Below are 26847 nucleotides of genomic sequence, written 5' to 3' on the forward strand. Positions count from 1 at the left end.
GGACAGCGGCTGACGGACAGCAGGCGGACAGCGGGCGGACAGCGGCTGACGGACCGAGGCCAGCAGCGCCACCGCGAGCATCTCCCCCGGCGCGAGCCCGAGCGCGACTCCCGGTCCCTGAGCAGAGGCGGCGAGAGCGAGGCGGCGGCATGGCCAAGACGGTGGCGATCGGCATCGACCTGGGCACGACCTACTCGTGCGTGGGCGTGTTCCAGCACGGCAAGGTGGAGATCATCGCCAACGACCAGGGCAACCGCACGACGCCCAGCTACGTGGCCTTCACGGACACGGAGCGTCTGATCGGCGACGCGGCCAAGAACCAGGTGGCCATGAACCCGCAGAACACGGTGTTCGACGCGAAGCGGCTGATCGGGCGCAAGTTCGGCGACCCGGTGGTGCAGTCGGACATGAAGCATTGGCCGTTCCAGGTGGTGAGCGAGGGCGACAAGCCCAAGGTGCGGGTGAGCTACAAGGGCGAGAGCAAGGCGTTCTACCCGGAGGAGATCTCGTCGATGGTGCTGACCAAGATGAAGGAGATCGCCGAGGCGTACCTGGGCCAGGCGGTGAGCAACGCGGTGATCACGGTGCCGGCGTACTTCAACGACTCGCAGCGGCAGGCGACCAAGGACGCGGGCGTGATCGCGGGCCTCAACGTGCTGCGGATCATCAACGAGCCCACGGCGGCCGCCATCGCCTACGGGCTGGACCGCAAGGGCAAGGGGGAGCGCAACGTGCTCATCTTCGACCTGGGCGGGGGCACGTTCGACGTGTCCATCCTGACGATCGACGACGGCATCTTCGAGGTGAAGGCCACGGCGGGCGACACGCACCTGGGCGGCGAGGACTTCGACAACCGGCTGGTGAGCCACTTCGTGGAGGAGTTCAAGAGGAAGCACAAGAAGGACATCAGCCAGAACAAGCGCGCGGTGCGGCGGCTGCGCACGGCGTGCGAGCGGGCCAAGCGCACCCTGTCGTCCAGCACGCAGGCCAGCCTGGAGATCGACTCGCTCTTCGAGGGCATCGACTTCTACACGTCCATCACGCGGGCGCGCTTCGAGGAGCTGTGCTCGGACCTGTTCCGCGGCACGCTGGAGCCCGTGGAGAAGGCGCTGCGCGACGCCAAGCTGGACAAGGCGCAGATCCACGACCTGGTGCTGGTGGGCGGCTCCACGCGCATCCCCAAGGTGCAGAAGCTGCTGCAGGACTTCTTCAACGGGCGCGAGCTCAACAAGAGCATCAACCCGGACGAGGCGGTGGCGTACGGCGCGGCCGTGCAGGCGGCCATCCTGATGGGCGACAAGTCGGAGAACGTGCAGGACCTGCTGCTGCTGGACGTGGCGCCGCTGTCGCTGGGGCTGGAGACGGCGGGCGGCGTGATGACGGCGCTCATCAAGCGCAACTCCACCATCCCCACCAAGCAGACGCAGACCTTCACCACCTACTCGGACAACCAGCCCGGCGTGCTGATCCAGGTGTACGAGGGCGAGCGCGCCATGACGCGCGACAACAACCTGCTGGGCCGCTTCGAGCTCAGCGGCATCCCGCCGGCGCCGCGGGGCGTGCCCCAGATCGAGGTGACCTTCGACATCGACGCCAACGGCATCCTCAACGTCACCGCCACCGACAAGAGCACCGGCAAGGCCAACAAGATCACCATCACCAACGACAAGGGCCGGCTCAGCAAGGAGGAGATCGAGCGCATGGTGCAGGAGGCCGAGAGGTACAAGGCCGAGGACGAGGTGCAGCGCGACAGGGTGGCGGCCAAGAACGCCCTCGAGTCCTACGCCTTCAACATGAAGAGCGCCGTGGAGGACGACGGCCTCAAGGGCAAGATCAGCGAGGCCGACAAAAGGAAGGTGCTGGACAAGTGCCAGGAGGTCATCGCCTGGCTGGACGCCAACAGCCTGGCCGACAAGGACGAGTTTGAGCACAAGCGCAAGGAGCTGGAGCAGCTGTGCAACCCCATCATCAGCGGCCTGTACCAGGGTGCGGCTGGCCCCGGGGCCGCTGGGGGCTTTGGTGCCCACGGGCCCAAGGGCGGCTCTGGATCTGGCTCTGGCCCCACCATTGAGGAGGTCGACTAGGGGCCTGGCCTCCCTCGGAGCCGTGCAACTGGGATGAAGGGACTGTGTTGTCAAATAGATATATGACATATATAGAAAATATGTATCTTTTTTTGTCGGTCAGTCTGTACTGGTTAAGTTCCTTCTAAAGTGAGGTTCTAACCTCACAGTAACTGTGGCATAGTTATTCTTGTAGAGTGAGACCCGGATGTTCTTTGGAAGCTTTGCAGTTAATGCAAGGTTGGACCTGCACCTTAAGTTCCTCTCAGATGAGGGGTGGGTTAGATAGAGGCCCTTGGTGAGACCCTCACCCACACATGACTTTTGGAGCTAGGGGACACAGACTTAGCTTGTATTCTGTCCTTTCTCAGCTCTGCACTTGATGCGTAATGTGTAGGCATGTACATTTTTCATTCTCCTGCTGAGCTTACTTACTACCAGGTTTCAATGTAGAAGCAACTTTACATTGGTTTTGTATTTTATATGTGCTTGTCTAACTGAAGCCATTGGTTTTATTTTGTGGTAAATAAACTTCAATATAAAATGCATGCTGTCTTGCTGGTTTCTTCTTTCTCTCTTTCTCTCTGTTCATAAGTTCATCAACAATTATGTTACTGTTTGACACCTAAAATCTGCCCCAGTCGGGACAGCAGCTGGAGACACAGTGCTATGCTGCAGCTTCATTTCTGTGTAAAGCCATCAGGTGTGTGTTTACCGTGGCGCTAAAGCAACCTGCTCCTCTGAGTGGCTTCTCTGAGGGCTGAAGGTTGGCATGCAGGTGCACCCCTGTAGAGATGCTGCCCTAAAAAGCTGCTGGGTGGGTTCTTTCTGCACGGGGCAGGGATGTAGTGGCCCTGTCTGGCGTGGTCCGCCCTCAGTGCTGGCCCTTTCATGTGCCAGTCAGGTGCTGTCTTCTGGCCCCACCTGGCCTTCCCCAGCTCTGTTTTCTGTGACAGGTGGCTTCCAGCCTGGCTTGACTCTTCACTCTCTGCCCCCAGCTCTCCTGGTAAACTGGTGGATGTTGCAGTCCCACAGAGGCAAGCCCACAATTCCCCAGCAGAATCTGCTCCCACATCCACTTCTCTCACATTCTGGGGGGTGCTCAGCCCAGCCTCTCATGGCCCACCAGCTGCTCTAACACTCGCAGGAAGGTACTGAGACCTAGCTCAGCCAATCATGACGCCAGCCCAAGCTTTGGTGTGTGCCAGTGGGCAGGAACCAATACTGTTTAGCCCAACCAAATCTCACAGGGGAGGTAACTTGGCCTGACCCAGACACGCCCTCTGGTGTTCCCTCTCTAAACCGCTCCAGCTCAGCTCCCTTGCCTCCCTGAGAGTGTAGAGGCCCAGTGTGTAGAAGACCACAGAGGTCATTCCTTCCCTGTCAAATATGTCCTCAGCTTCTCCCAAGTCAGCACATCCCCAGACCTCCTTCCCCAGGCAATCTGCAGCCTGCAGGCTGGGAATGCATGTCGTGACCTAGAGTTCCTTGCCTCCCCTATTTATCTCAAAAAACCAGTCAATTAATTAATTAATTATTATTTTTTTTTTTTTAAAGTCATCCCGGCAAAATACAAAAATTTCCAGACATCTCTTTCCCTGTGTTCTTGGAACCTATCAGGTCAGACTCTGCCCACCCCTTGCCGCTGACTGCTTATTTCAACTTCCAAAGTTCTGGTGCAGCCCAGAGTTTGACCTGTTCTCCACACTCCCCAGAACTCACCGTAGGGAAACCTCAAACACCTGACCGCTCCCTAGAGTGCACAGCACCCTGCACCTGGGACCTGCCACCCACCACCCCACAGAAGCCCCTGTCCTCCCACAGAGAAGGCAGCAGAACTGCAGAGCCCAAGCCAGGCCCGCACCCACAGCCTCCTCCCGCTCTGGTGACTCTGGACAGGATTCAAAGCCTTCTGATTGAGGAACCGCCTCAAGAGTCGCCTCCTCATGAGCCCTCCCCATTCACTCTGCCTCTTCTAACCCCCAACATGCAAGGTTTAGTTTCCTGCTACGAAGCATCTCCATGAAGAAATGGGACCCTCTGGAACTAGAGTCAATGTCTCCAGCTCAGAAGAATGGGTCGCCCTTGGCACAGCTGCTTCCTGTTAATCCATCATCCCTCCCACCCATGTTCACCTGTATTCAGCTTCCAATCCTGACATCAACCCACTAAGACCAATCACACAGAGAATGAGGGCAAAGCCTTTAATCGTTACATGCAATTACAATAAGAAGCATGACAACTCCAAGTTGTAAAGTTCCTTAGTGTTCTCTTAGCTCCATGAAGAAAGACTTTCTGATGGCACAGTCTCTGAGTCACTTGAAGGAGATGCATCCCATGAGAGAGCTTCATGCAGAGAGGTCTTGGCTCCTGGGTGTGCAGGGCGCAGTTCCAGCACCTAAGCGCCCAGGGACAGACAGTGTGTGAGGCCCACCTTGCTGCTTTGGGCTCCATCCAGGCTGCAGGTTGGAGAGGGGCTTGCTGTGGGCTGTGATGCAGGATGGGGCTCTATTCCTTTCCAGGCTGCTCGCAGATGAAGGCCTCAGTTTTCAGCATCTTCCAGGGGCGGCCGGAGCTCCAGGGCTCGCTCTGGGCCTGGTTCTCTCTTCCTCCGTCGGCTCTGGCATCCGCTGGCTGGGTCAGCCTCCACTGGGCCTGGTGAGAAGTCTGAGTGTCCTCGGTGGTCTTGGTCATTAGCTCCTGCACATCCGGGTCCAGGCAGCGCTTCTGTCCGCGTTGGACGGCGACAGTGGCTCTGCCTCCAAGGCTGGCATAAGCCTCACGACGCAGGACTCTGGCTTTTGAGGTCATGTCTGTGCAGGACTGGAGGCACTGGCTTGAGCGGCTGCACAGCGCATCAAAGTTGTCGAGGGCCCAGGCCCAGGCCTGTTCTGGGTTCAGGCCCAGAGGCATGTGGGGCTCCAGACTGAGCCAGGGCTCTTCCACGCAGGAAGGAAGGAGCGCCATTGCTGCCTTCCCAGCAGGACAAGCCTGGGCCTCCTGGCTGGTTAGCAGAGAGTGCGAGTGAGCCAAGCCCACATGGACTGTGCCTTTTATCAGACCCTACCTGTAGGGTGGGGATGCAGATTACTACATTAGAGTGATGGGACTAAGCCCACAAGTGCATCAGGGACTGCCTTGGGATTGGATCAGATCAGGAAAGAGAAGAAAGGAGCGGGGGTCGGTGGGAAGATGCAGGTTCAGGTCATCTCTTCAGGTAATCCCTTCACTGTGGGGTCAGCCTCTCCTGTTTGTGAGGAGTCTGGACGTGCTGCCTGTTGCATTTCTCCCTTCCAGATGGAGGCTTCAGAGGGGGCCTCAGAGACATGGCAGTGCAAGTGACAGGCCAGGTCCCAGTGGAGCTGCTTGGGGATCTGGACTCATCCTGTCACCACTTACGATCCAGCTCCCTGTGGATGGCTGGGAAAGCAGCAGAGAATGACCCAAGTTCTCAGGATTTGGCACCCACTGGCTGACTCAGCAGAAGCTGCTGGCTCCTGGCTACAGATGGGCTCAGCTCCGGCTGTTGGGGCCCTTGGAGTGAATCAACAGATGGAAGATTTTCCTCTCTGTATGTCAGACTTTCCAATAAAAATGAAGAAAAATTTTTAAAATTAAAGATTCATTCTGAGAAAGGGCTATAATGCAAAAAACTTGTCAATGGTTGTATTTTTTTTTCAATTTAAAACGTCGAATAGTTTTTGGATTTGTTTTTGGATCCTTTCTATGGAATTTTGTTAAAAATAAGTGTCTCACTTTTTGGTATTTGCTGCTTTGAGCAATTCTTTTTATTTCCCTTGTGATACTGTTTACGTATTGAGAGGGATACATTGCCGTGTGGTGCTCTGATTACTGGTGGTGTTGGTCAGGAAGGGAGGAAAGTGGGTGGGAGAGATGTTTCACACTTCTCTCTGTTCCCCAGGGGAGCCCTTGAGTGCCATTCCTTGCTGTCATACTGCATCTCATCCGGGAATCGAGGATAGTGATTTAGTGTCTTCTTTGAGACCCTGATGTTGGGAAGAGTGTTCCAAGGATGTTACTGGGGTGGCTTTGATAGTCCTAAGACATTATTGGCTCATTGCTCCAGGGTTGAGAAAATCTCTCCAAGCTCTATTGCTGTAGGCCAACTCTAGTCAAGCTCGGAGCTGGAGAAGGGTGTGTGGATTGGCAAAACAAAGAAACACAGACACTGTCATTTTGTGCCACCTGTTAACAGCTCAAGAAGCTACCATTTTATTTACTCAGACACGTCACACACATCTGCACAGAATTCGATATTTCTATCTTTTACTCAGGATTGAACCAGCATGCAGATGTTTAAATAATTATTTTTTTTCTTCACGGTCAATCAGGTGCTCTTAAGGATAATTTGGTAAGTTTCTATAACCAGTTTCTTCAAAGCAAGCCATTAGTAGTAGCCATTAGGCAACTGCCAGGACTCCACGGCCAAGGCACATGTGGTTACGTCCTAGTTAGTAACACATTCCCACTACATTTCTGTATAATTTATCTATCATTTAATGGGATCAATACATCAAAAGGGAAAAAAAACCATAAAGGTCCAAGTAAAAAGTTTCACACATTAAATCCCCCTACAACTGCAGGCTCTACAACCCCATAGACAGTCAAACAACAATTAAAAGCTTATCTCTATGATATATTTTTTTAAAGATTTATTTTATTTATTGGAAAGTCAGATATACAGAGAGAAGGAGAGACAGAGAGGAAGATCTTCCGTCTGATGATTCACTCCCTAGGTGAGCACAATGGCCGATGCTATGAGGGGCCGAAGCCAGGATCCAGGAACTTCTTCCCGGTATCCCACGTGGGTGCAGGATCCCAAAGCCTTGGGCCATCCTGGACTGTTTTCCCAGGCCACAAGCAGGGAGCTGGATGGGAAGTAGAGCTGCAGGGATTAGAACCAGCACCCATATGGGATCCCGGTGTGTTCAAGGCAAGAACTTTAGCCATTAGGCCACGCTGTCGGGCCCCAAATCTCTAGGATATTAATAAAAGCACCCTGTCATTCCTTTAGCCAAAAAAATTGTAGAAGTCGCTAAAACAGACACATTTTCTATGCTCCAAAGAATTGCAATGATGGGCTACCTTTTAAGGTCACAATAAATTTATCTATTGCCTTAGCAGTTAGCTAATACTCCCATCCGTTGCATTAATTTCTAGAATACATATCAAGCCATTTCCCAGTAGGCATGCTACATGTCTCGGCCAGATTCTCGGGCAGTCGTTAGGCACACAATAATGTGCCAGAAAAGGCATGGGCTTAATTGGACTCCTGTGTTTAAATTGTTTTTTTTTTTTTTTTTTTTTTTTTTTTTTTTTTTTTAAAGATTTATTTTTATTATTTTTTCATTGGAAAGGCGGATGTACAGAGAGAGGAGAGAGAGAGAGGAAGATCTTCCGTCCGATGATTCACTCCCCAAGTGAGCGCAACGGGCCGATACTATGCCGATCCGAAGCCAGGAGCCTCCTCCGGGTCTCCCGCACGGGTGCAGGTTCCCAAAGCTTTGGGCCGTCCTCCACCGCTCTCCCAGGCCACAGGCAGGGAGCTGGAAGGGAAGCGGGGCTGCCGGGATTAGAACCGGCGCCCATATGGGATCCCGGGGTTGCAAGGCGAGGACTTAACCACTTGCGCCACCGCGCCGGGCCCCTGTGTTTAAATTGTTAAAGGCCCACTCACCAAGACATTATCAGCAACATTAACTCCCCGGTTCACATTGGTTACAAAATCCATCTCACAGGGGCACAAACCAACAATGCCTTGATAGAGTACAGAATTTTTAGCAGGGTGGTTGGGTGTTCATGCAAAAAGGGGGTGAAACCGCATTGAGGTGGTTGGAGAGACATCCGCCAGGTTCTGCATTGCAGGTGGAAGCTTCATGAAACCTTGCCAACAGGGAGCTGTTCTTTTCACACCGTCGTGTCAGCCATACCCACTGCACAGATCCCAGCACTCTATCGGTTGACAGAGTCAGCTTTAGTGTATTCACAGATCCAGGAACATGCTGTTAGCTCGGCCAGGAGAGTGATCCAAACTTTTCTACTTTCCATCCACTGATGAGGCTCTCAACATCTCTTGCTGGCCTAGGTGAGCAGGCTCCCATGTCCCCTTGGTGATCTTGGAATGCTGTCCACTAAACAGGTATTAGAAACTGTGAGGAGTAGGTGTGGTCCAAAGTTTGACCGTACACCTTGTGATTTTCCCTGTGGCTTGGATCTGAGTCTAGCATTACAGTTGGGGAGTCCCCTAAGAAATCTTGTGTGGAGTTACCTCAGACTCCATTCCTGTGTGTTCCAGCCAGTGCAGTGTCAGGTTTGGTTTGTTACCTGCAACAGCCAGTGCACAAGCCAGTGGATGCAGCTGCGCGGTCAGCCTCAACCTGTTTCTCTCATGAATCAAAGCAAGAGATGCCGTATACCAACCCACCTGCCTGCCACAGACATGGTATATATGTACACAAGCAGGATGTCGTGACGGCCTAGTTGGGGATGACCCTTAATAACTCCCACCAGGGCGGCTGCCCAGACTAACATGGCTGGGGTCCAAGTCCTGGCACTGCTACCTAACTCCATTGGCCTGCCCCCATTCTGGCTCTTAGGAGCACTAGCAGCTACTGGAGTCCTGTCTGACCTGACCCACCACCAGACCCAGGCCACACACATAGCACTGGATGGACACTGTAGCTGTGCCCAGCCTGGTCTGCTCATAGCCTCAGCTCTCATAATCATCAGTGGGAGTTGAGCCCAGAAGGGGAGTCCCCAGAGTTCCTCCAACTCAGGTCTTGCTGCCAGGTGCTTTCACCCAGCCTGGTATGGCAAACCCACAACCTCAGAGTTCAAAGCCAGGAATTACAGCTTAGTCTGGCAAGGCATGGCTTACACCCTGTCCTGGCTCTTATACTTCTCACCAGAAGTTACAATTCTTAGTGGAATTCCTCAACGTTCCCTACCAGGCCTGCTCCCAGCACTGAATCCCATGCATGCTGGCAGATGTGGAGGCTCTCTTGAGATTATATGCCCTCAGTACCAGCACTTGGATGAGCTGGAAGGCACTGCCCTCAGGCTCGACCGCGTTACCTCCCAGTCTGAGCTTCCAAAAGTGTTATGTGGCTTCCTGGGATTAGAACAGGCATACATATGGGATTCTGGCACGTGCAATACAAGGATGTTAACCACCATGTTATAAATCCGGGCAGTAAACATGTTTTAAAATACTTCAAGAGAATAGAGAAAGAAAGAGGAGTCTTTAATAATTAGACATGTGAGTGTTAAATGAACCCAACATACAGAGTCTCAAACATAAGCCATCCTCCGCTGCTTTCCTAGCCATCCACAGGGAGCTGGATCGTAAGTGGTGACAGGATGAGTCCAGATCCCCAAGCAGCTCCACTGGGACCTGGCCTGTCACTTGCACTGCCATGTCTCTGAGGCCCCCTCTGAAGCCTCCATCTGGAAGGGAGAAATGCAACAGGCAGCACGTCCAGACTCCTCACAAACAGGAGAGGCTGACCCCACAGTGAAGGGATTACCTGAAGAGATGACCTGAACCTGCATCTTCCCACCGACCCCCGCTCCTTTCTTCTCTTTCCTGATCTGATCCAATCCCAAGGCAGTCCCTGATGTACTTGTGGGCTTAGTCCCATCACTCTGATGTAGTAATCTGCATCCCCACCCTACAGGTAGGGTCTGATAAAAGGCACAGTCCATGTGGGCTTGGCTCACTCGCACTCTCTGCTAACCAGCCAGGAGGCCCAGGCTTGTCCTGCTGGGAAGGCAGCAATGGCGCTCCTTCCTTCCTGCGTGGAAGAGCCCTGGCTCAGTCTGGAGCCCCACATGCCTCTGGGCCTGAACCCAGAACAGGCCTGGGCCTGGGCCCTCGACAACTTTGATGCGCTGTGCAGCCGCTCAAGCCAGTGCCTCCAGTCCTGCACAGACATGACCTCAAAAGCCAGAGTCCTGCGTCGTGAGGCTTATGCCAGCCTTGGAGGCAGAGCCACTGTCGCCGTCCAACGCGGACAGAAGCGCTGCCTGGACCCGGATGTGCAGGAGCTAATGACCGAGACCATCGAGGACACTCAGACTTCTCACCAGGCCCAGTGGAGGCTGACCCAGCCAGCGGATGCCAGAGCCGACGGAGGAAGAGAGAACCAGGCCCAGAGCGAGCCCTGGAGCTCCGGCCGCCCCTGGAAGATGCTGAAAACTGAGGCCTTCATCTGCGAGCAGCCTGGAAAGGAATAGAGCCCCATCCTGCATCACAGCCCACAGCAAGCCCCTCTCCAACCTGCGGCCTGGATGGAGCCCAAAGCAGCAAGGTGGGCCTCACACACTGTCTGTCCCTGGGCGCTTAGGTGCTGGAACTGCGCCCTGCACACCCAGGAGCCAAGACCTCTCTGCATGAAGCTCTCTCATGGGATGCATCTCCTTCAAGTGACTCAGAGACTGTGCCATCAGAAAGTCTTTCTTCATGGAGCTAAGAGAACACTAAGGAACTTTACAACTTGGAGTTGTCATGCTTCTTATTGTAATTGCATGTAACGATTAAAGGCTTTGCCCTCATTCTCTGTGTGATTGGTCTTAGTGGGTTGATGTCAGGATTGGAAGCTGAATACAGGTGAACATGGGTGGGAGGGATGATGGATTAACAGGAAGCAGCTGTGCCAAGGGCGACCCATTCTTCTGAGCTGGAGACATTGACTCTAGTTCCAGAGGGTCCCATTTCTTCATGGAGATGCTTCGTAGCAGGAAACTAAACCTTGCATGTTGGAGGTTAGAAGAGGCAGAGTGAATGGGGAGGGCTCATGAGGAGGCAACTCTTGAGGCGGTTCCTCAATCAGAAGGCTTTGAATCCTGTCCAGAGTCACCAGAGCGGGAGGAGGCTGTGGGTGCGGGCCTGGCTTGGGCTCTGCAGTTCTGCTGCCTTCTCTGTGGGAGGACAGGGGCTTCTGTGGGGTGGTGGGTGGCAGGTCCCAGGTGCAGGGTGCTGTGCACTCTAGGGAGCGGTCAGGTGTTTGAGGTTTCCCCATGGAGAGTTCTGGGGAGTGTGGAGAACAGGTCAAACTCTGGGCTGCACCAGAACTTTGGAAGTTGAAATAAGCAGTCAGCGGCAAGGGGTGGGCAGAGTCTGACCTGATAGGTTCCAAGAACACAGGGAAAGAGATGTCTGGAAATTTTTGTATTTTGCCGGGATGACTTTTAAAAAAAAAAAATTAATTAATTAATTAATTGACTGGTTTTTTTTTTTTTTTTTTTGAGATAAATAGGGGAAGCAAGGAACTCTAGGTCACGACATGCATTCCCAGCCTGCAGGCTGCAGATTGCCTGGGGAAGGAGGTCTGGGGATGTGCTGACTTGGGAGAAGCTGAGGACATATTTGACAGGGAAGGAATGACCTCTGTGGTCTTCTACACACTGGGCCTCTACACTCTCAGGGAGGCAAGGGAGCTGAGCTGGAGCGGTTTAGAGAGGGAACACCAGAGGGCGTGTCTGGGTCAGGCCAAGTTACCTCCCATGTGAGATTTGGTTGGGCTAAACAGTATTGGTTCCTGCCCACTGGCACACACCAAAGCTTGGGCTGGCGTCATGACTGGCTGAGCTAGGTCTCAGTACCTTCCTGCGAGTGTTAGAGCAGCTGGTGGGCCATGAGAGGCTGGGCTGAGCACCCCCAGAATGTGAGAGAAGTGGATGTGGGGGCAGATTCTGCTGGGGAATTGTGGGCTTGCCTCTGTGGGACTGCAACATCCACCAGTTTACCAGGAGAGCTGGGGGCAGAGAGTGAAGAGTCAAGCCAGGCTGGAAGCCACCTGTCACAGAAAACAGAGCTGGGGAAGGCCAGGTGGGGCCAGAAGACAGCACTGGCAGACACATGAAAGGGCCAGCACTGAGGGCGGACCACGCCAGACAGGGCCACCACATTCCCAAGTATGCGTGATATCCATGGTTGGGAGCAAGCCTGGTAGGAGAACTTGGGGAAACTTCCCTACTAGGCTGCAGTTCCTGCTGGGGAGCATAAGAACCAGGGCTGAGGGCGAACCGAGCCAGACAGCGCTACAGCAGTCATCAGAATCTGTGTGGATCCAGTCTAGGGACAGGCTGGGCTGGGCCAGGCCTCAGCACCCACTGGTGCACACAAGAGCCAGAATGGATGTGGAACAGGCTGAGTTAGGTTGCAGCACCCTCTGGTTCACATGAGTCAAGATCTGGGGGAGGACTAGACTGAGCTAGGCTGTAGCACCCATTGATGAGAGCTAGAATGGGTGCGGGCCATTGGGCTCGGCCACATTACATGCCAGTGAGTGCCAGGACTGGGGACTGACAATGTCAGTCTGGGCAGCAGTACCTGCTGGGACCTGTGCGTCTGTAGCTGGGAGCAGACTGGTAGGGGAACTTGGGGGAACTCCTGCTAGGCACAGTTCTTCCTGGTGAATACAAGAGGTGGGACTGGGAGCAGGCCACGCGAGTTTGGGTTGCAGCACACATTGGCATATGTGTGAGCTTGATCTGGGAGCAGGCCAGGCAGAGGTAGCATGAACGAGAGCCAGGACAGGGTGCAGACCAGGCCAGGCTGCATCACAACACCGGCCAGTCCACATGAGGGCAGTTGCTAGGCGTGGACCCGTCTGGGCTCGACTGCTTCACCTGCTTGTCAGAGCCCAGACGTGGGGTCAGACCATCGCTGTCTGGGCTGTGGCACAGGACCCAGGACTGGGAATGGGCCTGGTAGGGGAACTTGAAGGACTACCTTGCTGGGCTGCTGTTTCCATGGGTGAGTATGAGAGCTGGTAATATCCTCAGAAAATAGTTCCCCACGTGAGGGTTCTCTACAGGGACATCAATGACCGACCCTTGTTCCCAGAGGCTGATGTAGTTTGATACCAAAGTGTTCACCACTTTCCCACTTTTCCATGGTTGAACAAGAGGAAAAAAATGTGAAACATTTGTTGCACTCATTTTATCCCACACTTGACCCCCAACCACCCTAATCAGAGGCCCACATGGAAAGGCCTCCCTCTCAGTTTGTTAATAACAGTGAAAGAAAAATAGATAGAATTACAAAGGAAAAAAAAACATGACAAGGGCCTGGTGGCATGGCCTAGTGGCTAAAGTTCTTGCCTTGAATGGGCGCTGGTTCTAATCTCGGGAGCTCCACTTCCCATCTAGCTCCATGCTTGTGGCCTGGGAAAGCAGTTGAGGATGGCCCAAAGCTTTGGGACCCTGCAGCTGTGTGGGATACCGGGAAGAAGTTCCTGGATCCTGGCTTCGGCCCTTCATGGCATCGGCCATTGTGCTCACCTAGGGAGTGAATCATCAGACGGAAGATCTTCCTCTCTGTCTCTCCTTCTCTCTGTATATCTGACTTTCCAATAAATAAAATAAATCTTTTAAAAAATATATCATAGAGATCCAATAAATAAAATAAATCTTTTAAAAATATATATCATAGAGATATGCTTTTAATTGTTGTTTGACTGTTTATGGGGTTGTAGAGCCTGCAGCTGTAGGGGGATTTAATGTGTGAAACTTTTTACTTGGACCTTTATGGTTTTTTTTCCCTTTTGATGTATTGATCCCATTAAATGATAGATAAATTATACAGAAATGTAGTGGGAATGTGTTACTAACTAGGACGTAACCACATGTGCCTTGGCCTTGTAGTCCTGGCAGTTGCCTAATAGCTACTACTAATGGCTTGCTTTGAAGAAACTGGTTATAGAAACTTACCAAATTATCCTTAAGAGCACCTGATTGACCGTGAAGAAAACAATTATTCAAACATCTGCATACTGGTTTAATCCTGAGTAAAAGATAGAAATATCGAATTCGGGCCCGGCGCGGTGGCGCAGTGGTTAAGGACCTCGCCTTGCACGCCTGGGATCCCATATGGGCGCCAGTTCTAATCCCGGCAGCCCCGCTTCCCTTCCAGCTCCCTGCCTGTGGCCCAGGAAAGCAGTCCAGGACGGCCCAAAGCTTTGGGACCCTGCACCTGCGTGGGAGACCCAGAAGAGGCTTCTGGCTTTGGATCGGCATAGCATCGGCCATTGCGCTCACTTGGGGAGTGAATCATCGGACAGAAGATCTTCCTCTCTGTCTCTCCTCTCTGTATATCTGCCTTTCCAACAAAACATAATAAAAAATAAATCTTTAAAAAAAAAAGAAATATTGAATTCTGTGCAGATGTGTGTGACGTGTCTGAGTAAATAAAATGGTAGCTTCTTGAGCTGTTAACAGGTGGCACAAAATGACAGTGTCTGTGTTTCTTTGTTTTGCCAATCCACACACCCTTCTCCAGCTCCGAGCTTGACTAGAGTTGGCCTACAGCAATAGAGCTTGGAGAGATTTTCTCAACCCTGGAGCAATGAGCCAATAATGTCTTAGGACTATCAAAGCCACCCCAGTAACATCCTTGGAACACTCTTCCCAACATCAGGGTCTCAAAGAAGACACTAAATCACTATCCTCGATTCCCGGATGAGATGCAGTATGACAGCAAGGAATGGCACCCAAGGGCTCCCCTGGGGAACAGAGAGAAGTGTGAAACATCTCTCCCACCCACTTTCCTCCCTTCCTGACCAACACCACCAATAATCAGAGCACCACATGGCAATGTATCCCTCTCAATACGTAAACAGTATCACAAGGGAAATAAAAAGAATTGCTCAAAGCAGCAAATACCAAAAAGTGAGGCACTTATTTTTAAGAAAATTCCATAGAAAGGATCCAAAAACAAATCCAAAAACTATTTGACGTTTTAAATTGAAAAAAAAAAAAAAACAACCATTGACAAGTTTTTTGCATTATAGCCCTTTCTCAGAATGAATCTTTAATTTTAAAAATTTTTCTTCATTTTTATTGGAAAGTCTGACATACAGAGAGGAAAATCTTCCATCTGTTGATTCACTCCAAGGGCCCCAACAGCCGGAGCTGAGCCCATCTGTAGCCAGGAGCCAGCAGCTTCTGCTGAGTCAGCCAGTGGGTGCCAAATCCTGAGAACTTGGGTCATTCTCTGCTGCTTTCCCAGCCATCCACAGGGAGCTGGATCGTAAGTGGTGACAGGATGAGTCCAGATCCCCAAGCAGCTCCACTGGGACCTGGCCTGTCACTTGCACTGCCATGTCCCTGAGTCCCCCTCTGAAGCCTCCATCTGGAAGGGAGAAATGCAACAGGCAGCACGTCCAGACTCCTCACAAACAGGAGAGGCTGACCCCACAGTGAAGGGATTACCTGAAGAGATGACCTGAACCTGCATCTTCCCACCGACCCCCGCTCCTTTCTTCTCTTTCCTGATCTGATCCAATCCCAAGGCAGTCCCTGATGCACTTGTGGGCTTAGTCCCATCACTCTAATGTAGTAATCTGCATCCCCACCCTACAGGTAGGGTCTGATAAAAGGCACAGTCCATGTGGGCTTGGCTCACTCGCACTCTCTGCTAACCAGCCAGGAGGCCCAGGCTTGTCCTGCTGGGAAGGCAACAATGGCGCTCCTTCCTTCCTGCGTGGAAGAGCCCTGGCTCAGTCTGGAGCCCCACATGCCTCTGGGCCTGAACCCAGAACAGGCCTGGGCCTGGGCCCTCGACAACTTTGATGCGCTGTGCAGCCGCTCAAGCCAGTGCCTCCAGTCCTGCACAGACATGACCTCAAAAGCCAGAGTCCTGCGTCGTGAGGCTTATGCCAGCCTTGGAGGCAGAGCCACTGTCGCCGTCCAACGCGGACAGAAGCGCTGCCTGGACCCGGATGTGCAGGAGCTAATGACCGAGACCACCGAGGACACTCAGACTTCTCACCAGGCCCAGTGGAGGCTGATCCAGCCAGCGGATGCCAGAGCCGACGGAGGAAGAGAGAACCAGGCCCAGAGCGAGCCCTGGAGCTCCGGCCGCCCCTGGAAGATGCTGAAAACTGAGGCCTTCATCTGCGAGCAGCCTGGAAAGGAATAGAGCCCCATCCTGCATCACAGCCCACAGCAAGCCCCTCTCCAACCTGCAGCCTGGATGGAGCCCAAAGCAGCAAGGTGGGCCTCACACACTGTCTGTCCCTGGGCGCTTAGGTGCTGGAACTGCGCCCTGCACACCCAGGAGCCAAGACCTCTCTGCATGAAGCTCTCTCATGGGATGCATCTCCTTCAAGTGACTCAGAGACTGTGCCATCAGAAAGTCTTTCTTCATGGAGTTAACAGAACACTAAGGAACTTTACAACTTGGAGTTGTCATGCTTCTTATTGTAATTGCATGTAACGATTAAAGACTTTGCCCTTATTCTCTGTGTGATTGGTCTTAGTGGGTTGATGTCAGGATTGGAAGCTGAATACAGGTGAACATGGGTGGGAGGGATGATGGATTAACAGGAAGCAGCTGTGCCAAGGGCGACCCATTCTTCTGAGCTGGAGACATTGACTCTAGTTCCAGAGGGTCCCATTTCTTCATGGAGATGCTCCATAGCAGGAAACTAAACCTTGCATGTTGGAGGTTAGAAGAGGCAGAGTGAATGGGGAGGGCTCATGAGGAGGCGACTCTTGAGGCGGTTCCTCAATCAGAAGGCTTTGAATCCTGTCCAGAGTCACCAGAGCGGGAGGAGGCTGTGGGTGCGGGCCTGGCTTGGGCTCTGCAGTTCTGCTGCCTTCTCTGTGGGAGGACAGGGGCTTCTGTGGGGTGGTGGGTGGCAGGTCCCAGGTGCAGGGTGCTGTGCACTCTAGGGAGCGGTCAGGTGTTTGAGGTTTCCCTACGGTGAGTTCTGGGGAGTGTGGAGAACAGGTCAAACTCTGGGCTGCACCAGAACTTTGGAAGTTGAAATAAGCAGTCAGCGGCAAGGGGTGGGCAGAGTCTGACCTGATAGGTTCCAAGAACACAGGGAAAGAGATGTCTGGAAATTTTTGTATTTTGCCGGGATGACTTTTAAAAAAAAAATTTAATTAATTAATTGACTGGTTGTTTTTTTTTTTTTTTTGAGATAAATAGGGGAAGCAAGGAACTCTAGGTCACGACATGCATTCCCAGCCTGCAGGCTGCAGATTGCCTGGGGAAGGAGGTCTGGGGATGTGCTGACTTGGGAGAAGCTGAGGACATATTTGACAGGGAAGGAATGACCTCTGTGGTCTTCTACACACTGGGCCTCTACACTCTCAGGGAGGCAAGGGAGCTGAGCTGGAGCGGTTTAGAGAGGGAACACCAGAGGGCGTGTCTGGGTCAGGCCAAGTTACCTCCCATGTGAGATTTGGTTGGGCTAAACAGTATTGGTTCCTGCCCACTGGCACACACCAAAGCTTGGGCTGGCGTCATGACTGGCTGAGCTAGGTCTCAGTACCTTCCTGCGAGTGTTAGAGCAGCTGGTGGGCCATGAGAGGCTGGGCTGAGCACCCCCCAGAATGTGAGAGAAGTGGATGTGGGGGCAGATTCTGCTGGGGAATTGTGGGCTTGCCTCTGTGGGACTGCAACATCCACCAGTTTACCAGGAGAGCTGGGGGCAGAGAGTGAAGAGTCAAGCCAGGCTGGAAGCCACCTGTCACAGAAAACAGAGCTGGGGAAGGCCAGGTGGGGCCAGAAGACAGCACTGGCAGACACATGAAAGGGCCAGCACTGAGGGCGGACCACGCCAGACAGGGCCACCACATTCCCAAGTATGCGTGATATCCATGGTTGGGAGCAAGCCTGGTAGGAGAACTTGGGGAAACTTCCCTACTAGGCTGCAGTTCCTGCTGGGGAGCATAAGAACCAGGGCTGAGGGCGAACCGAGCCAGACAGCGCTACAGCAGTCATCAGAATCTGTGTGGATCCAGTCTAGGGACAGGCTGGGCTGGGCCAGGCCTCAGCACCCACTGGTGCACACAAGAGCCAGAATGGATGTGGAACAGGCTGAGTTAGGTTGCAGCACCCTCTGGTTCACATGAGTCAAGATCTGGGGGAGGACTAGACTGAGCTAGGCTGTAGCACCCATTGATGAGAGCTAGAATGGGTGCGGGCCATTGGGCTCGGCCACATTACATGCCAGTGAGTGCCAGGACTGGGGACTGACAATGTCAGTCTGGGCAGCAGTACCTGCTGGGACCTGTGCGTCTGTAGCTGGGAGCAGACTGGTAGGGGAACTTGGGGGAACTCCTGCTAGGCACAGTTCTTCCTGGTGAATACAAGAGGTGGGACTGGGAGCAGGCCACGCGAGTTTGGGTTGCAGCACACATTGGCATATGTGTGAGCTTGATCTGGGAGCAGGCCAGGCAGAGGTAGCATGAACGAGAGCCAGGACAGGGTGCAGACCAGGCCAGGCTGCATCACAACACCGGCCAGTCCACATGAGGGCAGTTGCTAGGCGTGGACCCGTCTGGGCTCGACTGCTTCACCTGCTTGTCAGAGCCCAGACGTGGGGTCAGACCATCGCTGTCTGGGCTGTGGCACAGGACCCAGGACTGGGAATGGGCCTGGTAGGGGAACTTGAAGGACTACCTTGCTGGGCTGCTGTTTCCATGGGTGAGTATGAGAGCTGGTAATATCCTCAGAAAATAGTTCCCCACGTGAGGGTTCTCTACAGGGACATCAATGACCGACCCTTGTTCCCAGAGGCTGATGTAGTTTGATACCAAAGTGTTCACCACTTTCCCACTTTTCCATGGTTGAACAAGAGGAAAAAAATGTGAAACATTTGTTGCACTCATTTTATCCCACACTTGACCCCCAACCACCCTAATCAGAGGCCCACATGGAAAGGCCTCCCTCTCAGTTTGTTAATAACAGTGAAAGAAAAATAGATAGAATTACAAAGGAAAAAAAAACATGACAAGGGCCTGGTGGCATGGCCTAGTGGCTAAAGTTCTTGCCTTGAATGGGCGCTGGTTCTAATCTCGGGAGCTCCACTTCCCATCTAGCTCCATGCTTGTGGCCTGGGAAAGCAGTTGAGGATGGCCCAAAGCTTTGGGACCCTGCAGCTGTGTGGGATACCGGGAAGAAGTTCCTGGATCCTGGCTTCGGCCCTTCATGGCATCGGCCATTGTGCTCACCTAGGGAGTGAATCATCAGACGGAAGATCTTCCTCTCTGTCTCTCCTTCTCTCTGTATATCTGACTTTCCAATAAATAAAATAAATCTTTTAAAAATATATATCATAGAGATCCAATAAATAAAATAAATCTTTTAAAAATATATATCATAGAGATAAGCTTTTAATTGTTGTTTGACTGTTTATGGGGTTGTAGAGCCTGCAGCTGTAGGGGGATTTAATGTGTGAAACTTTTTACTTGGACCTTTATGGTTTTTTTTCCCTTTTGATGTATTGATCCCATTAAATGATAGATAAATTATACAGAAATGTAGTGGGAATGTGTTACTAACTAGGACGTAACCACATGTGCCTTGGCCTTGTAGTCCTGGCAGTTGCCTAATAGCTACTACTAATGGCTTGCTTTGAAGAAACTGGTTATAGAAACTTACCAAATTATCCTTAAGAGCACCTGATTGACCGTGAAGAAAACAATTATTCAAACATCTGCATACTGGTTTAATCCTGAGTAAAAGATAGAAATATCGAATTCGGGCCCGGCGCGGTGGCGCAGTGGTTAAGGACCTCGCCTTGCACGCCTGGGATCCCATATGGGCGCCAGTTCTAATCCCGGCAGCCCCGCTTCCCTTCCAGCTCCCTGCCTGTGGCCCAGGAAAGCAGTCCAGGACGGCCCAAAGCTTTGGGACCCTGCACCTGCGTGGGAGACCCAGAAGAGGCTTCTGGCTTTGGATCGGCATAGCATCGGCCATTGCGCTCACTTGGGGAGTGAATCATCGGACAGAAGATCTTCCTCTCTGTCTCTCCTCTCTGTATATCTGCCTTTCCAACAAAACATAATAAAAAATAAATCTTTAAAAAAAAAAGAAATATTGAATTCTGTGCAGATGTGTGTGACGTGTCTGAGTAAATAAAATGGTAGCTTCTTGAGCTGTTAACAGGTGGCACAAAATGACAGTGTCTGTGTTTCTTTGTTTTGCCAATCCACACACCCTTCTCCAGCTCCGAGCTTGACTAGAGTTGGCCTACAGCAATAGAGCTTGGAGAGATTTTCTCAACCCTGGAGCAATGAGCCAATAATGTCTTAGGACTATCAAAGCCACCCCAGTAACATCCTTGGAACACTCTTCCCAACATCAGGGTCTCAAAGAAGACACTAAATCACTATCCTCGATTCCCGGATGAGATGCAGTATGACAGCAAGGAATGGCACCCAAGGGCTCCCCTGGGGAACAGAGAGAAGTGTGAAACATCTCTCCCACCCACTTTCCTCCCTTCCTGACCAACACCACCAATAATCAGAGCACCACATGGCAATGTATCCCTCTCAATACGTAAACAGTATCACAAGGGAAATAAAAAGAATTGCTCAAAGCAGCAAATACCAAAAAGTGAGGCACTTATTTTTAAGAAAATTCCATAGAAAGGATCCAAAAACAAATCCAAAAACTATTTGACGTTTTAAATTAAAAAAAAAAAATAACAACAACCATTGACAAGTTTTTTGCATTATAGCCCTTTCTCAGAATGAATCTTTAATTTTAAAAATTTTTCTTCATTTTTATTGGAAAGTCTGACATACAGAGAGGAAAATCTTCCATCTGTTGATTCACTCCAAGGGCCCCAACAGCCGGAGCTGAGCCCATCTGTAGCCAGGAGCCAGCAGCTTCTGCTGAGTCAGCCAGTGGGTGCCAAATCCTGAGAACTTGGGTCATTCTCTGCTGCTTTCCCAGCCATCCACAGGGAGCTGGATCGTAAGTGGTGACAGGATGAGTCCAGATCCCCAAGCAGCTCCACTGGGACCTGGCCTGTCACTTGCACTGCCATGTCCCTGAGTCCCCCTCTGAAGCCTCCATCTGGAAGGGAGAAATGCAACAGGCAGCACGTCCAGACTCCTCACAAACAGGAGAGGCTGACCCCACAGTGAAGGGATTACCTGAAGAGATGACCTGAACCTGCATCTTCCCACCGACCCCCGCTCCTTTCTTCTCTTTCCTGATCTGATCCAATCCCAAGGCAGTCCCTGATGCACTTGTGGGCTTAGTCCCATCACTCTAATGTAGTAATCTGCATCCCCACCCTACAGGTAGGGTCTGATAAAAGGCACAGTCCATGTGGGCTTGGCTCACTCGCACTCTCTGCTAACCAGCCAGGAGGCCCAGGCTTGTCCTGCTGGGAAGGCAACAATGGCGCTCCTTCCTTCCTGCGTGGAAGAGCCCTGGCTCAGTCTGGAGCCCCACATGCCTCTGGGCCTGAACCCAGAACAGGCCTGGGCCTGGGCCCTCGACAACTTTGATGCGCTGTGCAGCCGCTCAAGCCAGTGCCTCCAGTCCTGCACAGACATGACCTCAAAAGCCAGAGTCCTGCGTCGTGAGGCTTATGCCAGCCTTGGAGGCAGAGCCACTGTCGCCGTCCAACGCGGACAGAAGCGCTGCCTGGACCCGGATGTGCAGGAGCTAATGACCGAGACCACCGAGGACACTCAGACTTCTCACCAGGCCCAGTGGAGGCTGATCCAGCCAGCGGATGCCAGAGCCGACGGAGGAAGAGAGAACCAGGCCCAGAGCGAGCCCTGGAGCTCCGGCCGCCCCTGGAAGATGCTGAAAACTGAGGCCTTCATCTGCGAGCAGCCTGGAAAGGAATAGAGCCCCATCCTGCATCACAGCCCACAGCAAGCCCCTCTCCAACCTGCAGCCTGGATGGAGCCCAAAGCAGCAAGGTGGGCCTCACACACTGTCTGTCCCTGGGCGCTTAGGTGCTGGAACTGCGCCCTGCACACCCAGGAGCCAAGACCTCTCTGCATGAAGCTCTCTCATGGGATGCATCTCCTTCAAGTGACTCAGAGACTGTGCCATCAGAAAGTCTTTCTTCATGGAGTTAACAGAACACTAAGGAACTTTACAACTTGGAGTTGTCATGCTTCTTATTGTAATTGCATGTAACGATTAAAGACTTTGCCCTTATTCTCTGTGTGATTGGTCTTAGTGGGTTGATGTCAGGATTGGAAGCTGAATACAGGTGAACATGGGTGGGAGGGATGATGGATTAACAGGAAGCAGCTGTGCCAAGGGCGACCCATTCTTCTGAGCTGGAGACATTGACTCTAGTTCCAGAGGGTCCCATTTCTTCATGGAGATGCTCCGTAGCAGGAAACTAAACCTTGCATGTTGGAGGTTAGAAGAGGCAGAGTGAATGGGGAGGGCTCATGAGGAGGCGACTCTTGAGGCGGTTCCTCAATCAGAAGGCTTTGAATCCTGTCCAGAGTCACCAGAGCGGGAGGAGGCTGTGGGTGCGGGCCTGGCTTGGGCTCTGCAGTTCTGCTGCCTTCTCTGTGGGAGGACAGGGGCTTCTGTGGGGTGGTGGGTGGCAGGTCCCAGGTGCAGGGTGCTGTGCACTCTAGGGAGCGGTCAGGTGTTTGAGGTTTCCCCATGGAGAGTTCTGGGGAGTGTGGAGAACAGGTCAAACTCTGGGCTGCACCAGAACTTTGGAAGTTGAAATAAGCAGTCAGCGGCAAGGGGTGGGCAGAGTCTGACCTGATAGGTTCCAAGAACACAGGGAAAGAGATGTCTGGAAATTTTTGTATTTTGCCGGGATGACTTTTAAAAAAAAAATTTAATTAATTAATTGACTTTTTTTTTTTTTTTTGAGATAAATAGGGGAAGCAAGGAACTCTAGGTCACGACATGCATTCCCAGCCTGCAGGCTGCAGATTGCCTGGGGAAGGAGGTCTGGGGATGTGCTGACTTGGGAGAAGCTGAGGACATATTTGACAGGGAAGGAATGACCTCTGTGGTCTTCTACACACTGGGCCTCTACACTCTCAGGGAGGCAAGGGAGCTGAGCTGGAGCGGTTTAGAGAGGGAACACCAGAGGGCGTGTCTGGGTCAGGCCAAGTTACCTCCCATGTGAGATTTGGTTGGGCTAAACAGTATTGGTTCCTGCCCACTGGCACACACCAAAGCTTGGGCTGGCGTCATGACTGGCTGAGCTAGGTCTCAGTACCTTCCTGCGAGTGTTAGAGCAGCTGGTGGGCCATGAGAGGCTGGGCTGAGCACCCCCCAGAATGTGAGAGAAGTGGATGTGGGGGCAGATTCTGCTGGGGAATTGTGGGCTTGCCTCTGTGGGACTGCAACATCCACCAGTTTACCAGGAGAGCTGGGGGCAGAGAGTGAAGAGTCAAGCCAGGCTGGAAGCCACCTGTCACAGAAAACAGAGCTGGGGAAGGCCAGGTGGGGCCAGAAGACAGCACCTGACTGGCAGACACGTGGCAGGCACATGAAAGGGCCAGCACTGAGGGCGGACCACGCCAGACAGGGCCACTACATCCCTGTCCCGTGCAGAAAGAACCCACCCAGCAGCTTGTTAGGGCAGTATCTCTACACGGGTGCACCTGCATGCCAACCTTCAGCCCTCAGGCAAGACAAGCCACTCAGAGGAGCAGGTGGCTTTAGCACCACGGTAAACACACACCTGATGGTTTTACACAGAAATGAAGCTGCAGCCTAGCACTGTGTCTGCAGCTGCTGTCCCGACTGGGACAGGTTTTTGGTGTCACACAGTATCATAATTGGTGATGAACTTATGAACAAAGAGAAAGAGAGAAAGAAGAAACCAGCAAGACAGCATGCATTTTATATTGAAGTTTACTTACCACAAAATAATACCACTGGCTTCAGTTAGAAAAGCACATATAAAATACAAAACCAATGTAAAGTTGCTTCTACATTGAAACCTGGTAGTAAGTAAGCTCAGCAGGAGAATGAGAAATGTACATGCCTACACATTACACATCAAGTGCAGAGCTGAGAAAGGACAGAATACAAGCTAAGTCTGTGTCCCCTAGCTCCAAAAGTCATGTGTGGGTGAGGGTCTCACCAAGGGCCTCTATCTAACCCACCCCTCATCTGAGAGGAACTTAAGGTGCAGGTCCAACCTTGCATTAACTGCAAAGCTTCCAAAGAACATCCGGGTCTCACTCTACAAGAATAACTATGCCACAGTTACTGTGAGGTTAGAACCTCACTTTAGAAGGAACTTAACCAGTACAGACTGACCGACAAAAAAAGATACATATTTTCTATATATGTCATATATCTATTTGACAACACAGTCCCTTCATCCCAGTTGCACGGCTCCGAGGGAGGCCAGGCCCCTAGTCGACCTCCTCAATGGTGGGGCCAGAGCCAGATCCAGAGCCGCCCTTGGGCCCGTGGGCACCAAAGCCCCCAGCGGCCCCGGGGCCAGCCGCACCCTGGTACAGGCCGCTGATGATGGGGTTGCACAGCTGCTCCAGCTCCTTGCGCTTGTGCTCAAACTCGTCCTTGTCGGCCAGGCTGTTGGCGTCCAGCCAGGCGATGACCTCCTGGCACTTGTCCAGCACCTTCCTTTTGTCGGCCTCGCTGATCTTGCCCTTGAGGCCGTCGTCCTCCACGGCGCTCTTCATGTTGAAGGCGTAGGACTCGAGGGCGTTCTTGGCCGCCACCCTGTCGCGCTGCACCTCGTCCTCGGCCTTGTACCTCTCGGCCTCCTGCACCATGCGCTCGATCTCCTCCTTGCTGAGCCGGCCCTTGTCGTTGGTGATGGTGATCTTGTTGGCCTTGCCGGTGCTCTTGTCGGTGGCGGTGACGTTGAGGATGCCGTTGGCGTCGATGTCGAAGGTCACCTCGATCTGGGGCACGCCCCGCGGCGCCGGCGGGATGCCGCTGAGCTCGAAGCGGCCCAGCAGGTTGTTGTCGCGCGTCATGGCGCGCTCGCCCTCGTACACCTGGATCAGCACGCCGGGCTGGTTGTCCGAGTAGGTGGTGAAGGTCTGCGTCTGCTTGGTGGGGATGGTGGAGTTGCGCTTGATGAGCGCCGTCATCACGCCGCCCGCCGTCTCCAGCCCCAGCGACAGCGGCGCCACGTCCAGCAGCAGCAGGTCCTGCACGTTCTCCGACTTGTCGCCCATCAGGATGGCCGCCTGCACGGCCGCGCCGTACGCCACCGCCTCGTCCGGGTTGATGCTCTTGTTGAGCTCGCGCCCGTTGAAGAAGTCCTGCAGCAGCTTCTGCACCTTGGGGATGCGCGTGGAGCCGCCCACCAGCACCAGGTCGTGGATCTGCGCCTTGTCCAGCTTGGCGTCGCGCAGCGCCTTCTCCACGGGCTCCAGCGTGCCGCGGAACAGGTCCGAGCACAGCTCCTCGAAGCGCGCCCGCGTGATGGACGTGTAGAAGTCGATGCCCTCGAAGAGCGAGTCGATCTCCAGGCTGGCCTGCGTGCTGGACGACAGGGTGCGCTTGGCCCGCTCGCACGCCGTGCGCAGCCGCCGCACCGCGCGCTTGTTCTGGCTGATGTCCTTCTTGTGCTTCCTCTTGAACTCCTCCACGAAGTGGCTCACCAGCCGGTTGTCGAAGTCCTCGCCGCCCAGGTGCGTGTCGCCCGCCGTGGCCTTCACCTCGAAGATGCCGTCGTCGATCGTCAGGATGGACACGTCGAACGTGCCCCCGCCCAGGTCGAAGATGAGCACGTTGCGCTCCCCCTTGCCCTTGCGGTCCAGCCCGTAGGCGATGGCGGCCGCCGTGGGCTCGTTGATGATCCGCAGCACGTTGAGGCCCGCGATCACGCCCGCGTCCTTGGTCGCCTGCCGCTGCGAGTCGTTGAAGTACGCCGGCACCGTGATCACCGCGTTGCTCACCGCCTGGCCCAGGTACGCCTCGGCGATCTCCTTCATCTTGGTCAGCACCATCGACGAGATCTCCTCCGGGTAGAACGCCTTGCTCTCGCCCTTGTAGCTCACCCGCACCTTGGGCTTGTCGCCCTCGCTCACCACCTGGAACGGCCAATGCTTCATGTCCGACTGCACCACCGGGTCGCCGAACTTGCGCCCGATCAGCCGCTTCGCGTCGAACACCGTGTTCTGCGGGTTCATGGCCACCTGGTTCTTGGCCGCGTCGCCGATCAGACGCTCCGTGTCCGTGAAGGCCACGTAGCTGGGCGTCGTGCGGTTGCCCTGGTCGTTGGCGATGATCTCCACCTTGCCGTGCTGGAACACGCCCACGCACGAGTAGGTCGTGCCCAGGTCGATGCCGATCGCCACCGTCTTGGCCATGCCGCCGCCTCGCTCTCGCCGCCTCTGCTCAGGGACCGGGAGTCGCGCTCGGGCTCGCGCCGGGGGAGATGCTCGCGGTGGCGCTGCTGGCCTCGGTCCGTCAGCCGCTGTCCGCCTGCTGTCCGCCTGCCTGCTGTCCGTCAGCCGCTGTCCGTCGGCTGTACGTCAGCTGCCCGGCAGGGCCGTGGGAGCGCAGTGGCCCCGCTCCGCCGGCCGCGGCCTTTATCCGTCGCGCCCGCACCCCGCCCCGCGCCTCCTCAGCCAATCAGCGAGCTCGGCCGGGCCGCCCGCTCGGGAAGCTTCCAGGCGTTTCTCCGGGCGCCCGGCCCTCGGGCTTCTGGCGGCCAATGGGAGCGCAGGGGGCCGTCCTTCGGCAGAAGTCTCCAGACGCTTCTGGGGTTCTCTGGAGCCTAGCCGAGGAGCCGCGGGGCGGGGGAGCGAGCGGGGCGGCGGCTGTGGACGGGCAGGGCGGCGGACGGGCGCTGTGGGCGCTGTGGGCGCGGGGCGGTGAGCGCCGAGGGAGGGACTGAAGTGGTTGGGCGGTGTCGGGTTGGAATGCGGGCTGCGTGAATGCGGGGACACCCCGGACGGAGAAAGCTTGGGGTTTTCTAGTAAGGGAAATGTGGAGTTTATGTGAAGGGACCTCACATAGAGTCCAATGCGCGCCTTATTCGTACCTGGCGATCTGGCTTGTCTGAGAGACCCGCTG

The 26847-nt window shown here is 53.8% G+C and overlaps 2 protein-coding genes across 6 annotated transcripts; one reads left to right on the plus strand and one right to left on the minus strand.

Annotated features, from left to right (window-relative positions):
• Positions 1-2613, plus strand: LOC121166758 (heat shock 70 kDa protein 1-like). 3 transcript variants are annotated; one of them, XM_040996035.1, is made up of 2 exons: positions 72-1777; positions 1812-2613. In XM_040996035.1, the coding sequence occupies exons 1-2, from the start codon at positions 150-152 to the stop codon at positions 2119-2121; spliced, it is 1938 nt and encodes a 645-aa protein (XP_040851969.1). In that variant the 5' UTR covers positions 72-149; the 3' UTR covers positions 2122-2613. The 3 variants fall into 3 exon arrangements, with proteins under 3 accessions (XP_040851971.1, XP_040851969.1, XP_040851970.1); XM_040996036.1 differs by having other exon boundaries at positions 72-560; positions 618-2613; XM_040996037.1 differs by having other exon boundaries at positions 1-2613.
• A 21071-nt stretch (positions 2614-23684) lies between these two features.
• LOC121166761 (heat shock 70 kDa protein 1-like) lies at positions 23685-26235 on the minus strand. Of its 3 annotated transcripts, none has more exons than XM_040996039.1 (2): positions 24511-26235; positions 23685-24476 (listed from the first exon to the last, which is right to left on the minus strand). In XM_040996039.1, the coding sequence occupies exons 1-2, from the start codon at positions 26136-26138 to the stop codon at positions 24167-24169; spliced, it is 1938 nt and encodes a 645-aa protein (XP_040851973.1). In that variant the 5' UTR covers positions 26139-26235; the 3' UTR covers positions 23685-24166. The 3 variants fall into 3 exon arrangements, with proteins under 3 accessions (XP_040851973.1, XP_040851975.1, XP_040851974.1); XM_040996041.1 differs by having other exon boundaries at positions 23720-25670; positions 25728-26235; XM_040996040.1 differs by having other exon boundaries at positions 23720-23853; positions 24160-26235.
• Positions 26236-26847: the final 612 nt, after the last annotated feature.

This window comes from Ochotona curzoniae, unplaced genomic scaffold (genome assembly GCF_017591425.1).
Source record: "Ochotona curzoniae isolate NIBS_2020 unplaced genomic scaffold, NIBS_Ocur_1.0 patch22, whole genome shotgun sequence".
Lineage (NCBI taxonomy): Eukaryota > Metazoa > Chordata > Mammalia > Lagomorpha > Ochotonidae > Ochotona > Ochotona curzoniae.